At 42.9% G+C, this 17,625-nt stretch overlaps 3 protein-coding genes across 4 annotated transcripts in view; 1 reads left to right on the top strand and 2 right to left on the bottom strand.

Moving 5' to 3' along the window:
- LOC308170961 (claudin-4-like) overlaps positions 1-17,625 on the top strand; it is a 233,334-nt gene that overhangs the window by 15,377 nt on the left and 200,332 nt on the right. The window lies entirely within an intron of this gene.
- Positions 1,404-6,193, bottom strand: LOC308160221 (aldo-keto reductase family 1 member B1-like). 2 transcript variants are annotated; one of them, XM_080534130.1, is made up of 10 exons: positions 6,072-6,193; positions 5,368-5,528; positions 4,778-4,894; positions 4,232-4,309; positions 3,971-4,093; positions 3,247-3,353; positions 2,912-2,993; positions 2,455-2,538; positions 1,910-1,992; positions 1,404-1,752 (listed from the first exon to the last, which is right to left on the bottom strand). In XM_080534130.1, exons 1-10 carry the CDS (start codon positions 6,076-6,078, stop codon positions 1,710-1,712), a joined length of 885 nt encoding a protein of 294 aa, XP_080390256.1. In that variant the 5' UTR covers positions 6,079-6,193; the 3' UTR covers positions 1,404-1,709. The 2 variants fall into 2 exon arrangements, with proteins under 2 accessions (XP_080390256.1, XP_080390255.1); XM_080534129.1 differs by having other exon boundaries at positions 5,368-5,538; positions 6,072-6,190.
- The window catches only part of LOC308161215 (nuclear factor 7, ovary-like), a gene marked incomplete at both ends in the record, with an annotated part of 8,497 nt that continues 150 nt past the window's right edge, over positions 9,279-17,625 (bottom strand). The window contains 4 exons of the mRNA XM_080535196.1: positions 9,279-9,880; positions 13,040-13,158; positions 17,227-17,240; positions 17,338-17,625. The exon at positions 17,338-17,625 is cut by the window's right edge and continues 150 nt beyond it. Of these exons, the coding sequence (XP_080391322.1) occupies positions 9,279-9,880; positions 13,040-13,158; positions 17,227-17,240; positions 17,338-17,625 (1,023 nt within the window). The remainder of the gene's footprint in view (positions 9,881-13,039; positions 13,159-17,226; positions 17,241-17,337) is intronic.

Genomic DNA, 17,625 nt, shown 5'->3' with positions numbered 1-17,625 from the left:
ATACACAATTCGGCTATGGCGGAAAGGAAAATGGCCGCCACGGCCACTAGGAGGAGTTTTTTCGAGGGCTCCACGTCTGAAAATGTTCAGGACAACAAACTGTACAAGTGTACCAAGTTTCGTGCTTTTATGAAAAAGTGAACGATTACCCTAAAATGTTGCACATATTACCCCCACTACAACGCATGTTCAGAAGGATGCACGGAAATACTTATGAGACGCGTGATTCTGTTTGGAGACCATGCATGTACGCTTTCCCACCAGCAGAGGGCAGCCTAGGTCCTCGTATTGAACTATGAGGGAAAGACGGGGCTGATATCATCCCACTAACGGTCGAGCCTAACTATTACATTACCTTTTTTATTATTTTTAGTTAATTTCAGTCAACTGCCAAAAAGAGGGAAATGTTTTCTTTCACCAGGCTAACATGATGACCAGCATTGACTAGTTATTAGGGAAGGGTCAATGTGCTAAATTGGACAAGTCATCGTGTTATCAGCTATTTAGCATATTCGGTTTTTTTTATGAACACCCCTTTCTTCTTCCTGTCATAGGGGTTGCTATTAATGATAACTGTTAATGATTATTGACTGGACTTATGAAGCACTTATCTAGACACTCAAAGCATTGTTTGGGGGATAACTCTCATCACTACCAATGTGATGACCTGAGTAGAGGAAGACGTTCCCTCACACCATCACACTCCTGGCCTTAAGAGGATAAACCACTTCTCTCCATTGATATTGACTCATTGTTCACTTGTTGCATAATCATAATGCTCTCAGGTGCTCTCAGTTTATGTGTGAACTTTTTTTTAGTTTTTTACTGTATTAGATGAAACACTTTTTTTTGGGTCATTCATATTTCAAGACAACGTCGGTTTTATTTGTTGGCAACACAACAACAGTTTTCTCAAAAGCATTGTTAGAGACAAGATACAGTAAGAATTAATGTAGAGTATTCTGGGTTTCTGCTCAGCACTACTGGCTCAGGGCCCAGGACCCTATGTTTGACATGGTGGTGAGACCTCACACAACTACACAACGTGTGTCACTAAACTACACAACGTGTGTCACACAACTACACAACGTGTGTCACACAACTACACAGCGTGTGTCACACAACTACACAACGTGTGTCACACAACTACACAACGTGTCTATGTGACAGCAGCTGGTGAAAGCGGGAACAAGTCAGCATCAAAATATTCAGACTTTTATTCTGAAAATGTTAAATAAATGTCAACACACTCGCTAGTCAAGCCAAAACATTGCAATGCAATGGATTCAGTGACTAATTCCCACTACTCTGCACTAACTAAGGGGGTATTCCATCAACGTCGCTAAAGGACAATCCAGGCTTATTTTGATAAATCTGGATTTTCCTTTAGTGACATTGATGGAATACCCCCCTAGGTAGTAGTGGGGATTACTCACCGAATCCATTGCATTTAAATATTTTGGCTTGACTAGCGAGTGTGTCGTTGATTTTCAAGAACATTGAAATATATTTACATTTTTCAGAATAAAAGTCTGAACATTTGGTCAGTTGCCGACTTCATCCCACTTTCACCAGCTGCTGTCATGTCCCTCCCCAGCGTCTGCGCCAGGCGGGAGGACCGAAGATCTGAGGTAGTGTAACAGGGATGTGTTGGTCAGGTGTGTGTCGTCTCCTCCATCTCTGCCAGCCACACACTCTTCCCTGAAGGCTCAGTCCTCTGCCCTGATTGGGTAGTCTTTGTGGTTCTTGGCCCTGTGGTGAAGGAAGCGATAAAGAACTAGTAGGTGACAGGGTATTCATTACTGCCGCCCTAAAAACACACAGTGGGCACTATCTTCCCTCTATCTTTCTCACCCTCACCACCTCTTTTTTTCTCATAACCACTCCTCCCTCTCTCTCTCCCCCTCACCAGTCCATTGCAAGTCCTCTCCAGTTCCTGTTGAAGCTCAGGATGGTCTTCATGTCCTCGTCACTCAGGTCAAAGTCACACACCTGTAGAGACAGGCAGCATGGGTTGGCTCTGGTACAACCACATTCTCACAGACGCTGTGCTGCTAGAAACACACGCTTACTCACTCTACACACTCACAAGCACACGCTTACTCACTCTACACACTCACAAGCACACGCTTACTCACTCTACACACTCACTATCATCACTGCTGCTATGTATTACTATTTATTTTATTGCTAACTTTATCTTACACATATTGCCTTATTTACACTTATATTATTGTGTTATTATTGAATAAACATTGATTTCATTTGATTATAATTTTATAGAGCTTCCTACACAAAGTTTTCAGTCCATGTATTTAACAGGAACCGTTTTGACTTGACTGATCCTGATTTCCAGATGAAGTCCTTTCTATTCGATCATGTTATGCTAATGCCATGTTTCTCAAAAGTAAAATTATTTTTCCCACTGTTCTTTGGATGATTGTTAAGATTTACCTGGAAATTCTCCTTGATACGATGGGGCGTTGATGACTTGGGAATGACGATCACATTCCTCTGGATATGGAACCGAATCAGAACCTGATGGGAGAACATTGATCAGATTTAAACATTGAACCATCAGATTTATTTTTTTACTCTTTAACCAATTGTAATTTCCAAATGTAATTTCCAAACACACCCTGATATCGCGCATGTCTTCTTATGCTGTCTACAGTAAATGTAGTTAATACATTCATTCCCTAACAATGCATTAACACTCCCTTTAAATTGATTTTGGCATGGAGCTGAATTTCAGGTCCGATTGTTATTCCGACTGCTGTGTGTCTATTGCATTCCTTTATGCAGAATTAGAGCAAAGGTCAGTGTTAAGTCACAGGGTTTACAGGGGAGGCTGGTGGAGGAGACATGGGAGGACTGAGGAACGGTATCAAACAACCGTGTTAAACAGCACCTGTGCAGTGGTCTTGTTGTACCTATCAGCTATGGCCTTTATCTCTGGGTCCTCCAGCAGAGATGGTTCCCCAGCTTTTGCCCTTTTGGAAAATAGATTTGATTAAGTCTTTACAACAGTATACTACCTCTTTACATTGAAACGGCATTTTACTCCTCCAAGCACAGTACACAATATGTTGGTCCCCCCCTTCATATTGTCCCAAGATATAACAACCCCTAGGTAAAAATCATAGTACCTACCCAAAAAACGTTTTGTGTAAAATGTCACTTTAATGTGAGATTGCAGTGATTCTCGTATGTATTATTCTGGTGAGAGTGTGTGTGTGAACTGACCAGGGTCTGTCTGGGGAGCCCAGGGGGCTGTACGCCGTCACAGCGATGCCCTTAGAGTGACAGTAGCTGATCAGCTTCTCCTGGGTCAGATAGGGGTGGCACTCAACCTGTAGGCACACAGGCACACACACACACACACACACACACACACACACACACATATATATATATATATATATATATATATATATACACACTGGTTTTTGGAACCTGGTCAAAAATGAATTGATGAACAGGGAAAAGGTGAGTTTATTCATTTTCAGAGAAAATCTCTCCCTTGACTTCTCTGTGTGAAAACGTATCTCTCAAGGACACAGACCCCTTCACTCTCTGCTTCTCTGTGTGGAATCTTATCTCTCTGAAACACTTTTATCTCTTTCTTTTTATCCATTATCTATTATCTTATTAAATGTTTATCTATGTATTTCTTATATATATATATTCTTGTCACTTACTATTCTCCTCTTGTATTTTTTATGCTGTATGTAAAGCACTTTGAATTGCCCCTATTGTATGAAATGTGCTATACAAATAAACTTGCCTGGCCTTGCCTTACACACAGACAGACACACACACACTTTAAGGTGAGGCTTTCCTGTAAAGGGGAGATGATTCAACAATCCACCCCCGCTGTGTTTAACAAGTTTAACAAGTGTTGCCTGTGAGTTACCTGGTTGATGTAAGTTACCTGGTTGATGTAAGTTACTTGGTTGATGTAAGTTACCTGGTTGACGGCAGGCTTGTACTTGAGGCCTGGCTTGTTCAGGACGGCGTCTATCTGCTCGCTGCTGAAGTTGGAGATTCCGATGGCTTTGACCAGACCAGCATCCACCAGCTCCTCCATGGCCTTTTAAACATATTGTCAACAATGGTATTAGAGAAACACTTCTATTTCACTCCACTATCAAAATCCTACAATACCATCTAGTATTCCTGTGTTGAGGATTTTAGCTTTTAGAACCACAACACCCATCATTTGTATTACCTCCCAAGTGTCCAAGAAGTTACTGTCATCTGCAATGACGTGTCCATCTTCATCAACAGGAAATAGATTGTCTCCCGACTGCAATGTCAAACAACCTAGTTACCGTGGGACATGTTGTTTCACTATAACCATATGACAACCCTAGTCGTCTATCTGTACAGTATAGTATAGTGGATAGTGTACATAGCCTTTTTTTTTCTTTCCTAACACCAGGGGAGCCACCCCTCCTAAATTTCGTTGTTTGGTACCTGTACTGTAGCAATGACAATAAAGACCATTCATTCATTCATTCATTCACACCAAGGATACAATACAAGCTGAGAGAACAGTTACTTCCAATGTTACTACAGTTTAATACCTGTATGTCATAGTAAATGTTACATTACAACATACTGTATGCTTCCCTGTGTTTCCGTTTTGGATTCATAGTTTATGTACAACAATGGTAGCGATCATTAAAATCTAGATATTGCACACGTGTCAACGCACGGACACACACACACACACACACACATTACACACACAGTGTTCGCTCAGTGTCTGTACCCTGAAGCCCATAGGGAAGTGCATCAGGTAGAGGTCCAGGTAGTCTAGCTTGAGGTCACTCAGGGTCTTTTGACAAGCTCCTTTCACCAAGGACTTCTCATGGAAGGTGCACCACAACTTTGGGGAGAAACAGTCATATGAAACACTGGGAAAAACAGTGAATATTGTTATCACATATATTGTTATCAGCTTCATTTGAATTTAAAGGATGCTACATTTTTGGAGACTTGATAGCAGACGGCCCATCTCAGTGAGTAGTATTTACAGCTGCAGTGGAGGTGATTTGGTCTTGACTTGTCTAAGATTCCCAAACTAATACCTCCTGTGGGTTTTAGCTCAGCAGGCTTACACAGTACAACAATCCGATTAGTCACACAGCCATAACGGATGGAAAAGCAGTACTGGCATGTCGTTGGCCTCAATCCTACGTACATCGGTTGGATTACATGCTTTCTTATCTGCATGCATGACCTCTTGGTAAACCAAGCTGTAGGCAGAGAGACAGAGAGTGGCTTTTCTAGGAAATCTGAGATTTCAGGATTTTTTCCCACTGTTCTTTCTCCACAGACACGGTTGGTGTGACCACCCACCTTACTGACGACAAACAGGTCCTCTCTCTTCACGACCCCTTGGTCGATCATGGCGTGAATCCCGCTTCCCACTTCTTCCTCGTTCTCGTACATGTACGCCCCGTCGATATGTCTGTAGCCCGCGGCGATGGCTACCTTCACCGCTTCTGCTACTTGTCCTCCTATGGAGGACTGGAGTTTTAGAGGAATTATTGGTTAGGTCATATGTGCACTGTGGGGTTAGCACAGGTAAGGGAAGTAAGGGTTAGAGGGTTTAGTAGGGTCCCTAATAAGGTCTTTAGTCGTGGTGTACAATACAGCAGAATAGATGTTGTAAACACAGTAACAACTGTAAAAGTTAAATGTGACTTTGAGGGAGACAGTACTGAGCATGTTAACATTATATGTAAGCCCTAATTCTACATTGTTTTGCTGAGAGCAGAGACCGTGACATTATCATGCAAGAGTTGTAGCTTCTTTGAAGAGATGACAATGTGAACATTGGAAAGAAGCAGCAGATTGATGAGCTGTTATCAACTTGCACTTGCACAGAGAGAAGTGATGCCTTATGATGTCATATGAGATAAACCGTGTGAAAACACAACATCGGAATCAACCACTGAATGTTATGTTGGTTTAACGTTGAGCACATTTACATTTTGATCATAGCAACAAGATGACTCAAGCTAGCAGAAACTTTACTAACCAAAAAGAAGCCTTCTTACCTTCCATGTTCCCAAGCCCACGATCGGCATGCTCGCTCCAGTGTTGAGTGTAACTGAGGTCGCCATGGCCAGAGATCTGCTTGATTCCTCAGAAGGGACCCGACTGACTGTTTCCTTGAGACAAGAGACAGCACTGACAACAACAGTATACCGCTCAGTATAGAGGGGTTGGGTTTTATTAGTCATGCCTGCCTCTCGCAAAGGGGGGGAGCTGCACAGTTGAATGAATCAGCACTGCCTGTGTTTCTGTCCTGTCATTCTGACATAATACTATCGGTTTATTTAATGATTGTAGCTTCCTAAGGATGTTACAGAAATCATGTTTTATTATTATTATTTAACACTACTGCCAAGTGCTTATATCAGTCTGACCATAAGGGTTGAAATGTGCTATAGATATATCTATAGCTATCTAGAAGATGCTTTCATAACGATTTTAAAGGTCTTAGAAGGTGAAAGTATTGGAAATTGTCATTGCCTTTAATTTAGTAACTGTGCCCGCCCAAACCTGCCTTTACTTTCTTGTTATTTTGTATTATGTCTATCTGTGTGTTGAATGTATGCCTGTGTCCTGGTGCTGCCCCTCTTGGCCAGGTCCCTCTTGGAAAAGAGATTCCTTATCTCAATGAGGTCACCTGGTTAAATAAAGGTTTAATAATAAAAAATACAATAATAGTAATAATCTGCTCAGATGTGATCTACCGAAGCTTATTGGGCTAAATAGAACCCTCAACATACTGTACACACATAAACTAAAATAAATGATTGAGGGCATTTAACACACTTATGACATAAGCTAATGACACTAAAATTCATACACATTTCTAAACTATTTCCAAGCGAATAGAAAAACCAAAATTAAAACAACATTTTTAGTTTTAGAGTTCTAGACTTTAGAGTTCTAGACGGGGGTTGTGACCCCAGGGTCTACAGTGGTGGTTGGGGCTATAGCTGCACGTCTTCTCTGGGACCAAAGTCTCACTGTGCAGATGATGACGAACTCAACAACCCCTAAACCACTCACTACACCAACACGCAGTATCCAGTGGTCTGAGTGACTTCCTGTCTCTTCTCCTCTTTCATTTCTTATGGTTCTGTCCATCTCCTCTTCTTCATCGTGTTCTCTCTCTCTGGGGGGCTGGGGTGAGGCTGTAGCCTTGTCTCTCTCACTCTCTCCTTCATCACTCCCTGGTGGTGGTCCTCTCTCTCTGGTGGTCTGGACTGGGATCTCTTTAACTCCTCCTCCTCCCCCCCTCCCCTCCTCCTCCCCCTCCTCTCCTCCTCCTCCTCCTCCTCCTCCTCCTCCTCCTCCCCCTCCTCCTCCTCCTCTCCTCCTCCTCCCCCTCCTCCTCCTCCTGCTCCTCCCCCTCCTCTTCCTCCTCCTGCTCCTCCCCCTCCTCCTCCTCCTCCCCTTCCTCCCCTTCCTCCTCTCCTCCTCCTCCTCCCCCTCCTCCTCCTCCTCCTCCCCCTCCTCCTCCTCCCCCTCCTCTTCCTCCTCCTGCTCCTCCCCCTCCTCCTCCTCCTCCTCCTCCCCCTCCTCCTCCTCCTCCTCCTCCTCCTCCCTATCTAGAGTAGTATTAGATAGTATTAGCAGTATTAGCAGTTGCGACCCCGGGGGATATAGAGCCAGAGCTGTTCACAGCCAGAACTGCTTCCTGCGGTGTATAATAGTGACTGTACTGTTACCTGCCTTAACCTGCCTTGACCTTAGGGTTAAGGCAGGTTACAGTACATCCTTACAAAGACACCTACATCCTTAGGGTTAAGGTGTGGAACAAACAACTGTCACTTTGTCTTTCTCATTGGTTAAGAACACCGATAGGAAGGCTGATAAACTGGTCCTGACTTGTATGCTGTTTTTGTTCAAATTCTCCACTTATGTGTGTTGTTTTCTCGATGAAAAAGAAACCATGGAGGCCAATGAATGTCGAGTATATCTGAGAATGACACGTTTTATTTGGAATACAAAATAAGAAACACTGCAAAACAACAGTTACAATTATGACACTTGGTCCCCAGTAAATTCATATATATAATAGTAGTACAGATCACATGGCTGCTTAAAACAAAAATGGAGATAGCTATAGCCTCCGTGTCAGAAGAAACGGAGGGTTAGTTCATATTCACCAGTCAGTTTGTCATTATTGATTATGAGGGTTTTTTTCTTTTTTCCTTCCATTGAGATTATGTCTGGCCAAAGTCTTTGTCCAACATGTCTCACCTATTAAATGTTCATTTGCAAGCAAGAGTCCCTACAGTTTTTTCCGATTGCTAAGTGGCAGTGTTCAATACTGAAGTCACATTGTCAAAACTCTTCATACAGTCAGCGAAACAGAAGTCCATGTGGACCAAACTGTGACTAATTTTTACATTGCTGCTTTCACACAGAATGCATTCAATGGCCAAGTTCTCCAAAATCCATGAACACTTCTCTCATTCAGCGTCTTTGAGCCTCGGAAAAGCGCTATATAAATTTAATGAATTATTATTATTATTATTCAAACTCCCCCACCTGCAAAACATTATGTATTTGCAAGACACTGTGTTCAAAACTGTGAAGAACACATTCAAAACAGAATGATTTGGTGCATTTTTGCAGTAATCATATTGAAATGTCTAGAAAACATTAGACATCCTTTTTTTGTGATTGCTATTGTACACCTGGAATTTCACCCTGGAATTTCTGTATTTGGGGGGGGGGGGGGGTTAACTTTTTATTTTCCACTTTACATGTAATGACTCTACTCTCTGTTTTCTCCTACGCACCTGTGACAAAGAGTGTTTGCGAACGTGTTAAAACATGACAGTATGTGTGGACATACTACTAGACCAGCGGTTCCCAACCTTTTTGGACTCAAGGCCCACCTAAAAATCTCAAATATATTCGCGGCCCACACAGGCATTTTACGGACGCGTTTGAGTGTCTCATCATTATCCTCTTATTCTTATTGGATATATCATATGCATCATCATACAATCATCATACATACAGTGCAATAGGCCTAGTAGTGGCACACTGATGATGCATTTTTGAAGGTTTTAAAGAAAAAAAATACAGTAGCATGCATGTATTTTTAAAATTAAAACATTTTTGTAAAAAAAAAAAACGATTACAAAAAAAATATTTCGCCCATGATTTGGCGGCCCACTTGCAGTACTCTCGCGGACCACCAGAGGGCCGCAGCCCAAAGGTTGGGAATCGCTGTACTAGACGACAAAGTCGTAAGTATTAGTATTAGTGAGCAGGGCAGGCGCCACAGTCACGGACACCTTCTCAGGGCAGATCCTCAGCGCTCCCAGGTTACTACCGTCAGAATGCAGACAGGGCGAGAAGTACGGGAACAGCCTCTCCTTGTCGAACTTGTCCACAAACCTGTAGATGAGCGACATGTCACTCGGGTCGTAGAATGAGACCTCTCCCCCCTCGTAGTCCAGTTGGACTCTGATCCTCTGGGGCTTCTTCTTCAAGACCAGGGGGGTCCCGAGGGAGGCGGTGCCAGCGCTGTACTCCCTCCCCTCCCACAGCCCCACCGCCCAGATCCCTTCCTCCGGGCAGACTTTCACGCTGCCCTTCCTGGACACGCCCTCTTTGGCCACGCCCAGGGTCCACGCCGTCTTCAGGCCGACCTCCACCACCCAGCCGTGCGTCCCTGAGCAGAAGCCCTCGGAGCCCAGCACGCTCACCGAGCTGTCAAAGCGTTCGGCGTTGTCGGGCACCGGTTGGGACGCCCCTCCGTCCCGCACCTCCAGCAGGACCCCAGATATCAGGAGGTCGGGGTGGGCGGAATTCACATCCAGGGTCACGGGAGCTGTTGGCAGGGGGAGTGGGACAGGTTAGAGCCACAGATATGGATAGGATTATTCTGATTTTCTGATTCTGATTTTGTCACTGGATTTGGATAATATTTCTATAATAATAATAATAATAATAATAATAATAATAATAATAATAATAATACATTAGACTTATTTAGCGCTTTTCTAGACACTCAAAGACGCTTTACAAACTGAAAAGATTGAGTAGTAATAATAAAAAGAAACAAAAGATAAGTAAAAGAAAGCATAGCGGTCTAATTAATTTTTAGATGACTAAATCTAAATCTAAGTGTCTTTGTAGGACGATCTACTCTCGATACTGCAATTACACCCAGAGTGTCCACTGTATACTATACTAGTCTGTACGGATCAGTGGCGGCTGGTGATAAAAATGTTGGGTGGGGCACAGGTTATGGGGGCATGCTCCACGGGGAAGAATATCAACTTTAAAATCTGGATTTACAGTCGATTTTAGCATGAGAATATATATATATAACTTAATTATTTTTATATATAACTTATTAAACTTTTGCAAACTGCAAACACAACAAAAATATAATGCACAACAACTGACAAATCAACTGGAATAGTATTTGTTAGCAGAGTAGACCTAATGTTAACAGAATGGACTTATACCCTTTGTCTATCTGTGCAGCGGTAAGGTGAATAATTCTAGCAGTACTGTCCAGACAGTTGTCTTGTTTAGCCATTCAACTAGGCATTATTTATTCAATGGAGAAAGACATGGAACACAATGCAATTGTGATAATAAATGTGTTCTTTGTTACTTCTTTAATTAAATTAAAGTGTACCTTTCTATTATCATACAATATTTCCTTGAACATGACATGTAAACTCTATAATCATACAGTTGTCTTTCTATTAGTTGTCTCTGTCATACTGAACTGTTTGTTATCATCCTGAACTATCTCTGTTGCTCACCTCACCTCAGTTCTGTCTCTATTGCTCTCCTCTCCTGTTGTCTGTCTCTCTGTTGCTCTCCTCTCCTGTTGTCTGTCTCTCTGTTGCTCTCCTCTCCTGTTGTCTGTCTCTCTGTTGCTGTCCGACATGCTCACTCTCAACAACATTGGTCGTCGCAGCTGCATTATTATTATAACTTTATTATAACAATTTTTTTAACTTAGCTATTCGGTTGTTAAGTCGCGACGTGTTTCCGGGTCCAAAGTTGGCTGAGGCCGCAATAATAATAATAATAAATTATATTTATATAGCGCTTTTCCGAGGCTCAAATACCCTGACAATATGGGGAAAACGGGAAAGTGCTGTGTCCCTTGTTGTATGAATAGATCCGAGTCTAAAAAACGATTAAACTGTCATTCTACCGCTGTAGTACACTGGTATTCTGGTGTGGAGAATTTCTGGTTTAGACCCGGAAATTGCAAAACGTCACGTTTGACGTCAGACTTAACAACCGGATATTCAGGGCTCTCAAGTCTCACGCATTTTTTTATTTTTACTACCCCTAGTGGTAGTGGCCCTAGGCAGCAGCCTAGGTAAGCCTATAATCTGCGCATGCTCGGGGCGCATTTTTTGCGACTCGACTCCCTACCCTATGTATTTTCACAGTGAATTTTACACACACACAGATAAAATGTGTATTGTATTGGAGGATTTTTAATGAATGCTGATAGGCGCCGACAGAATATCAGCCGCATTTTATGAATAAACAATGTTTATTTAAAAAAAAAAAACGTTTACAAGTAGCAACTAGGAAGTGGCGGCGCTTTGGAAGGTGGGGGCGGCGCCCTAGCGCCCTCTATTGGCCAGCCGCCACTGGTACGGATAGAACATGAGTCAGCAGTGTGATGATGATGATGATGAAAACCTTTATTGTCCCCAATGGGGAAATGTTGTAATTAATGTTGTATGTTGTGTGTCACTGAATCAGTCATCACGACATGAATCAGCATAATCTCACCGATTCAGTTAACAAAACGTGACTCGGCAGTATTATATAGACTAATTTCCATTTGAGCAGTGTGAAGCTTCCGTTGCGTCACTCGATTCAAGGCCATGGTTGAGTTTGTCTTGATACCGGAGTGTGGATATTGGACGTGTTACTGTTCATGTAATCGATCGTGGTCAATCATTGACAGCAGCGCCTCCTGGAGGATGACGTTGGTCGGTTGGCAGTAGCCAGGTTCGGGCTTAAGGCCGATTTAAAGTTCTGCATCGAATTTACGTGCGTAGCTTACTTAGCCTACGTAAGGAGTCTCGCACTTTACATTTCTGCGTAGGCCGCGCTGCAATTACACCGTCACATCGCTAGGTGGCAGTGTGTTTTCTATGCCCCTGTGCTGTGCCTCTTCCGGTTAGGAACTCAACGGAGCTCAAAGCTCAAAGCGGCATAATAGCGATCTTTTTGTTGTTATGCTTGTTGTAAATAAAAGTTCTATGATGCATTGAAATGACATTAAACTAAGATAATACGATGGTTATCATAATTTTTCAAATCTTTATTAATGAGTAATTACAGAAAAAGTAAATGACATTTCTGTCATGGCTTCCGCATTTTGGCCGACGAGAGAGTCGGAATCTTGTGCTACCAAGCGGACCAATCACAGAGCTGACGCTCTGACGCGTACGCTCTGACGCGTAGTTAGATTTTTTGAGAGGAGCGCGTCAAGGCTACGCAAGGTCATGCGGGACTACGTAAGCTTACGCGTAGCCTACGGCGTCGACTTTACACAGAACTTTAAATCAGCCTTTACGGTGACTCAGCAGACATTCAAACACTTTGAGCGTTTGCTTGAGCCTACCTGAAGTGCCAGATAGACGGGATTTGGCGCTTTTGGGACGACTCGATTCGTGAGCTTAGAATGATAAGGTTCTATCTCAGTTTAGGGTAGTTCAGAGATATTGAGTGTCAACGTTTTTACGGTACATTCCATCATGTTTTGTGAGATGGAACCTTTGTATAAAAAAAAATAACACCACACAGGCATTAATAAACACCTAATGGATCAGATTATGTAAAAAACAAAATTTTTACAAAAATGGAGATAGAACCTTATAATGCTAACGTCACGAATTGGTTCCGTTGTGCCCGGCAAACTCAATCAAGACCAGCTTAAGTATTTCAAATGATTTTGAATATCATTTGAACCCGTGTCTGCTGGGTCAGTACTCACTGTATTGCACCTTCTCCTGCATGTTCTTCCAGACGTTGAAGGTCAGGTTGCCCAGGTGTCGGGCCACATCAATCAGAGCCCCTGACAAAGGCTCTTGGTCCTTGAGTGTAGACTGGGCCCTGAAACAACCGCACAGACAGGCATGATGATGAACAGCACTGATGATACGCTAAGGCTCTAGCTGGGGTCGTCCCTATGGTCCCACAACCCAATGGTCCCACATTTCAAATGTGTTTTATTTCTTTCAAAATTAGGCCCAATAGTCCCACATTTCTAATATTTCATAGGTGGGCTAGGGATAGGGTTAGGGCTAGGGTTAGGATTAAGGTTAGGGCTAGGGTTAGGGTTAGGGTTAGGGTTAGTTAGATTACTTAGAAATGTGGGACCATTGGGCTGTGGGAACATCGACACGCTCCCCTCTAGCTAATGTGCAAACTAGTATTGAAGTATTGCCTACCTGTCTTTCACATATGTGTATGCCTGAAATAAGAGTAAATGCATTGGTTGGAATTGTACACACATACATTGCAATTATTTTGACATAGAATGCCTCAACTAATACTATTTCTAGCATTGATACCATGTCAACACAGTTGATCTCAACAGTGAATGAGCGATCCACCGACCTGTAGGAAAGAGAGATCGTCCCCCTCCATCCTGTTCCGTATGTCTGTGATCCTCTCAGAGAGGGAGGTCATTTCATTGCTGAGATGGTGGATTCTTTGGGTTAACAACTCGGTCTTGTCCTTCTCCTCCTGCCTCAGGGCTGCTAGTCTGATTTCCTCTTGCACTCGTAGGAACTGATGCAGCTTTGCAAACTCACTCTTGATTTGTCCTGCTGTTTGCTTGGCCTGGGTCTGTTAGTAAGTAAGTAAGTAAGTAAGTAAGTAAGTAAGTAAGTTAAGCTTTATTTATATAGCGCCTTTCGTACATGAAATGCAACTCAAAGCGCTTAACAAGTAGAAAGGTAGTTGCAACACAGCCAGCTAAAAAGCTATTTATTGTTAGTGCTAGCTAGCTAGCATTCTAGCTAATGATGCCTACTCACTACTAGTGGGAAATACAAAGACAAAGGGTATTACCCAACAGTTCACAATGTTATGTGGGTTTACATGTTTGGGTAATATAAATTGTATGTAGAACAGATATTAATTGAAATATTGTTTATGTCTGTATTAAGAAACAGTATTTTTGCTTGTTGCATGTTTTGGACCATGGGCAAACAGGAAGTCATCTGAGGTAATAGAAATTGCAGTCTACCTAGGCTGACTAGTACCCAAAATCCTTAAATTCCATCCCTGGTTGTATATATCCATATTGCTATAATTTATTTACATTATGTCACCCCCCTCCTTCGCACCCTTCTCTGGCTCCTGGTAGCAGCTCGCATGAGATCCAAGACCCTGGTGCTCACCTACAAGTCCCTGCTTGCAACCAATGGTCAGCCCTCAAACCCCTCCCCAATCACTCCACTCTTCCACCTGGGCTAGCTGCCTGTCACCTGCCTGTCACCTTGGCTGGCTGCCTGTCACCAGAGTCTCTACCTATCTTCTGTCAGGACTGCAGACTCACTACCTATCTTCTGTCAGGACTGCAGAGTCACTACCTATCTTCTGGCAGGACTGCAGAGTCACTACCTATCTTCTGGCAGGACTGCAGACTCACTACCTATCTTCTGTCAGGACTGCAGAGTCTCTACCTATCTTCTGTCAGGACTGCAGAGTCACTACCTATCTTCTGTCAGGACTGCAGAGTCACTACCTATCTTCTGTCAGGACTGCAGTCACTACCTATCTTCTGTCAGGACTGCAGAGTCTCTACCTATCTTCTGTCAGGACTGCAGAGTCACTACCTATCTTCTGTCAGGACTGCAGAGTGACTACCTATCTTCTGGCAGGACTGCAGACTCACTACCTATCTTTTGTCAGGACTGCAGAGTCACTACCTATCTTCCACTGTAGAATGAAGACCCATCTCTTCAGGCCACATCACGACTATCCCTCCTAAAGACCTCTTCACCCCCCACTACCCCCCTGTCCAGTTTCTCTACTGTGAAAAGAAAACAAAAGAAGTTATCCTTTCTTCTACTAGCATTGTGACTGCCAATGGCCCTTGGTCCTGGCATAGATTTGTTTTTCTTATGATGACCGATGTATAGATGATTTATTTACTTAGACAAATACACTTGTTGTAAGTTGGATAAAGGCATCTTCTAAATGTCTAAAATGTAAATGTAAAAACCTAAATGTACAATGTTTGTCACTGGTACCTTGATGTAGTGTGCTGTGTATTGACTCTCGGTTCTGGCCTTCTTTAAGCCCGCTGTCTCACTCAGGGCTTGTAGCAGGGCTGTAAGTTTGCCCTGGGTTGATACAAAACAAACGTAGATAGTGGTGAAGGAAGGGCAGTGAAGGAGCAAACACTAGAGGGCACAGAGGGAAAGGAGATTGAAGTATGATGTACAACAGTTCTATGACATCGTGACGTTAGAATTATAAGGTTCTATCTTGTCAAAATTGAGTTTTTTACATAATCTGATCCATTAGGTGTTTACTAATGCCTGTGTGGTGTTATTTTTGAGTTAGTAATTCATAAAATACAAAGGTTCCATCTCACAAAACATAATGGAATGTAAAAACTTTGACGCTCAATATCTCTGAACTCCCCTAAACGGAGATAGAACCTTATAATTCTAAGCTCACGACATGTTGGTAGATGGTACAGTATTTAGCTGTATTCATTATTTCAGACAGCAAATATCTAGTCAGACAAGCTCACAACAAGGACAGACAAGAAAAGGAAAACAAATAACCACATAAAATAACAACGATAAGACAAAACACAACAGCAAAAAAAAAAAAAGACATATGCCAATAATCAAGCAACGTGTGCAAATGTGTGTGTGTGTGTGTGTGTGTGTGTGTGTGTGTGTGTGCAGTGGGGGGGGGGGGGGGGGGGGGTTGGGTGTGAGGCATTACCAAGATTAACAACCAGGTAAATATAAGAGCTCATATAAATCAAAGATCTGTGGGTGTGGGTGCTGGGTGGGTAACGTAATTAGTAACATTGTCATTGATTCTCCTCCATAAAAGATACAAAAAAGGGGACCACACTTCTAAAAACACATCCGCCTTATCCTGCAATTAATCATGTCGGATTTAAGCCTCTCCAAGGGCAACACATACATTATTTGTGTGATCCATAATTGTTCAGTAGAAAGGGCATCAGTGTTCCATAAAATAAAATACAAAAACGTGTCAAACTATTCTCCATGTTCAGGACCAGGCACGCGGGAAGGTATTTTGACTGGGGGTGCTGAGGTGCTGTCTATATACGCTACAGGGAAAAAAATTGCCAGGGGAAAAAGTATAACGATTTCTCTCCCTCCCTCCCTCCCTCCCTCTCGCTGATTGCTCGTTCGCTCACACGCACACAGTGGCATAACGACGGGCCCCAATGCACGGGCAATAATAGTTAAGCACGCACGCACCCGCACACTACAAAGACGTAACGTTAAATATTTTACCAACAATGTGTTGGAATTTACAGTAATTTCCACTCAGCTCACAGTGTCCCACAATGTCCACAAACATGATGTTGACCATTATTACAGACAGCACTCCATGTCGATTGTTATTGCCTCTTAACGGAAGCCCTTCGCTGCCGAAGAATCGGATGGATCTGAATATCAGTTCTAATACGTTTCTGGCCGTCTGTTGCTCTTTCTCAACAACGTCCGACAGTAGAGCATTAATGGGAGTGTTGTTAAGCTCAGCATCTTCTTCCAACTCCACTTCAATTGTTCTGGCTGATTTAGCATTTTTGCTAAAGAACTCAGAGATTCCCTAGCAAGATATGACCATGTGATCACTAACATTAAAACGAACAAACACATTTTTACATTTATTACAAAAAACACATTTATTTGTATTCCCAAAAGCAACAATAGTTATTATATTGTTTTAAATTATTGTTTGAATAATATTATTTTTTTTTAAATTCAGGCAGGAGGAGCTCCTTCTGCCTGCCGCTAGGGGGTGCTGCAGCACCCTCAGCACCCCCCTTCCCGCGTCCCTGTTCAGGACTCATATTTACATTTGAATAAACCCCCTAAAATGTACAAAAGAGAGAGATTTGCTAAATTTGTCCTTTAGAATATAGTTTCAACCAGAACATGAATTGATTACCAAAAGGGTTTGATCTTTAAACAGAACCAAAACATATCAGGATAATGTCCCCAGATGTATTCGTTATTTCAGTCGTCTTAATACTTGAACCAGGACACACAGAACCCGTACCTTACACGACCTCGCGGCCTCCTCCACTGTCTCGCGCGTGTGCGTCCAATGGAGCTCTGTCTCCGCACACTCGACACACACAAGCTCCTCACACTCGGCACAAAAGAACCTCAGCTTCTTCCTGTGTGTGGCGCACACCCCTGGATGCTCTGCTCCCACCTCTCTCCCCTTCTCCGCCCCCCCCTCCTTCTCTAGGTACGCGTGCACGATGTTCCTCAGCTTTAGGTTGGCCAGATCAGGCTTGACGTCCTCCATGGAGGACTTTCTCCTGCAGACAGGGCACTCATG

This window comes from Nansenia antarctica (genome assembly GCF_963989245.1).
Source record: "Nansenia antarctica genome assembly, chromosome: 1".
Taxonomy (NCBI): domain Eukaryota; kingdom Metazoa; phylum Chordata; class Actinopteri; order Argentiniformes; family Microstomatidae; genus Nansenia; species Nansenia antarctica.
The sequence above is the reverse complement of the archived record's forward strand: the minus strand, read 5'-3'. Positions and strand labels throughout refer to the sequence as shown.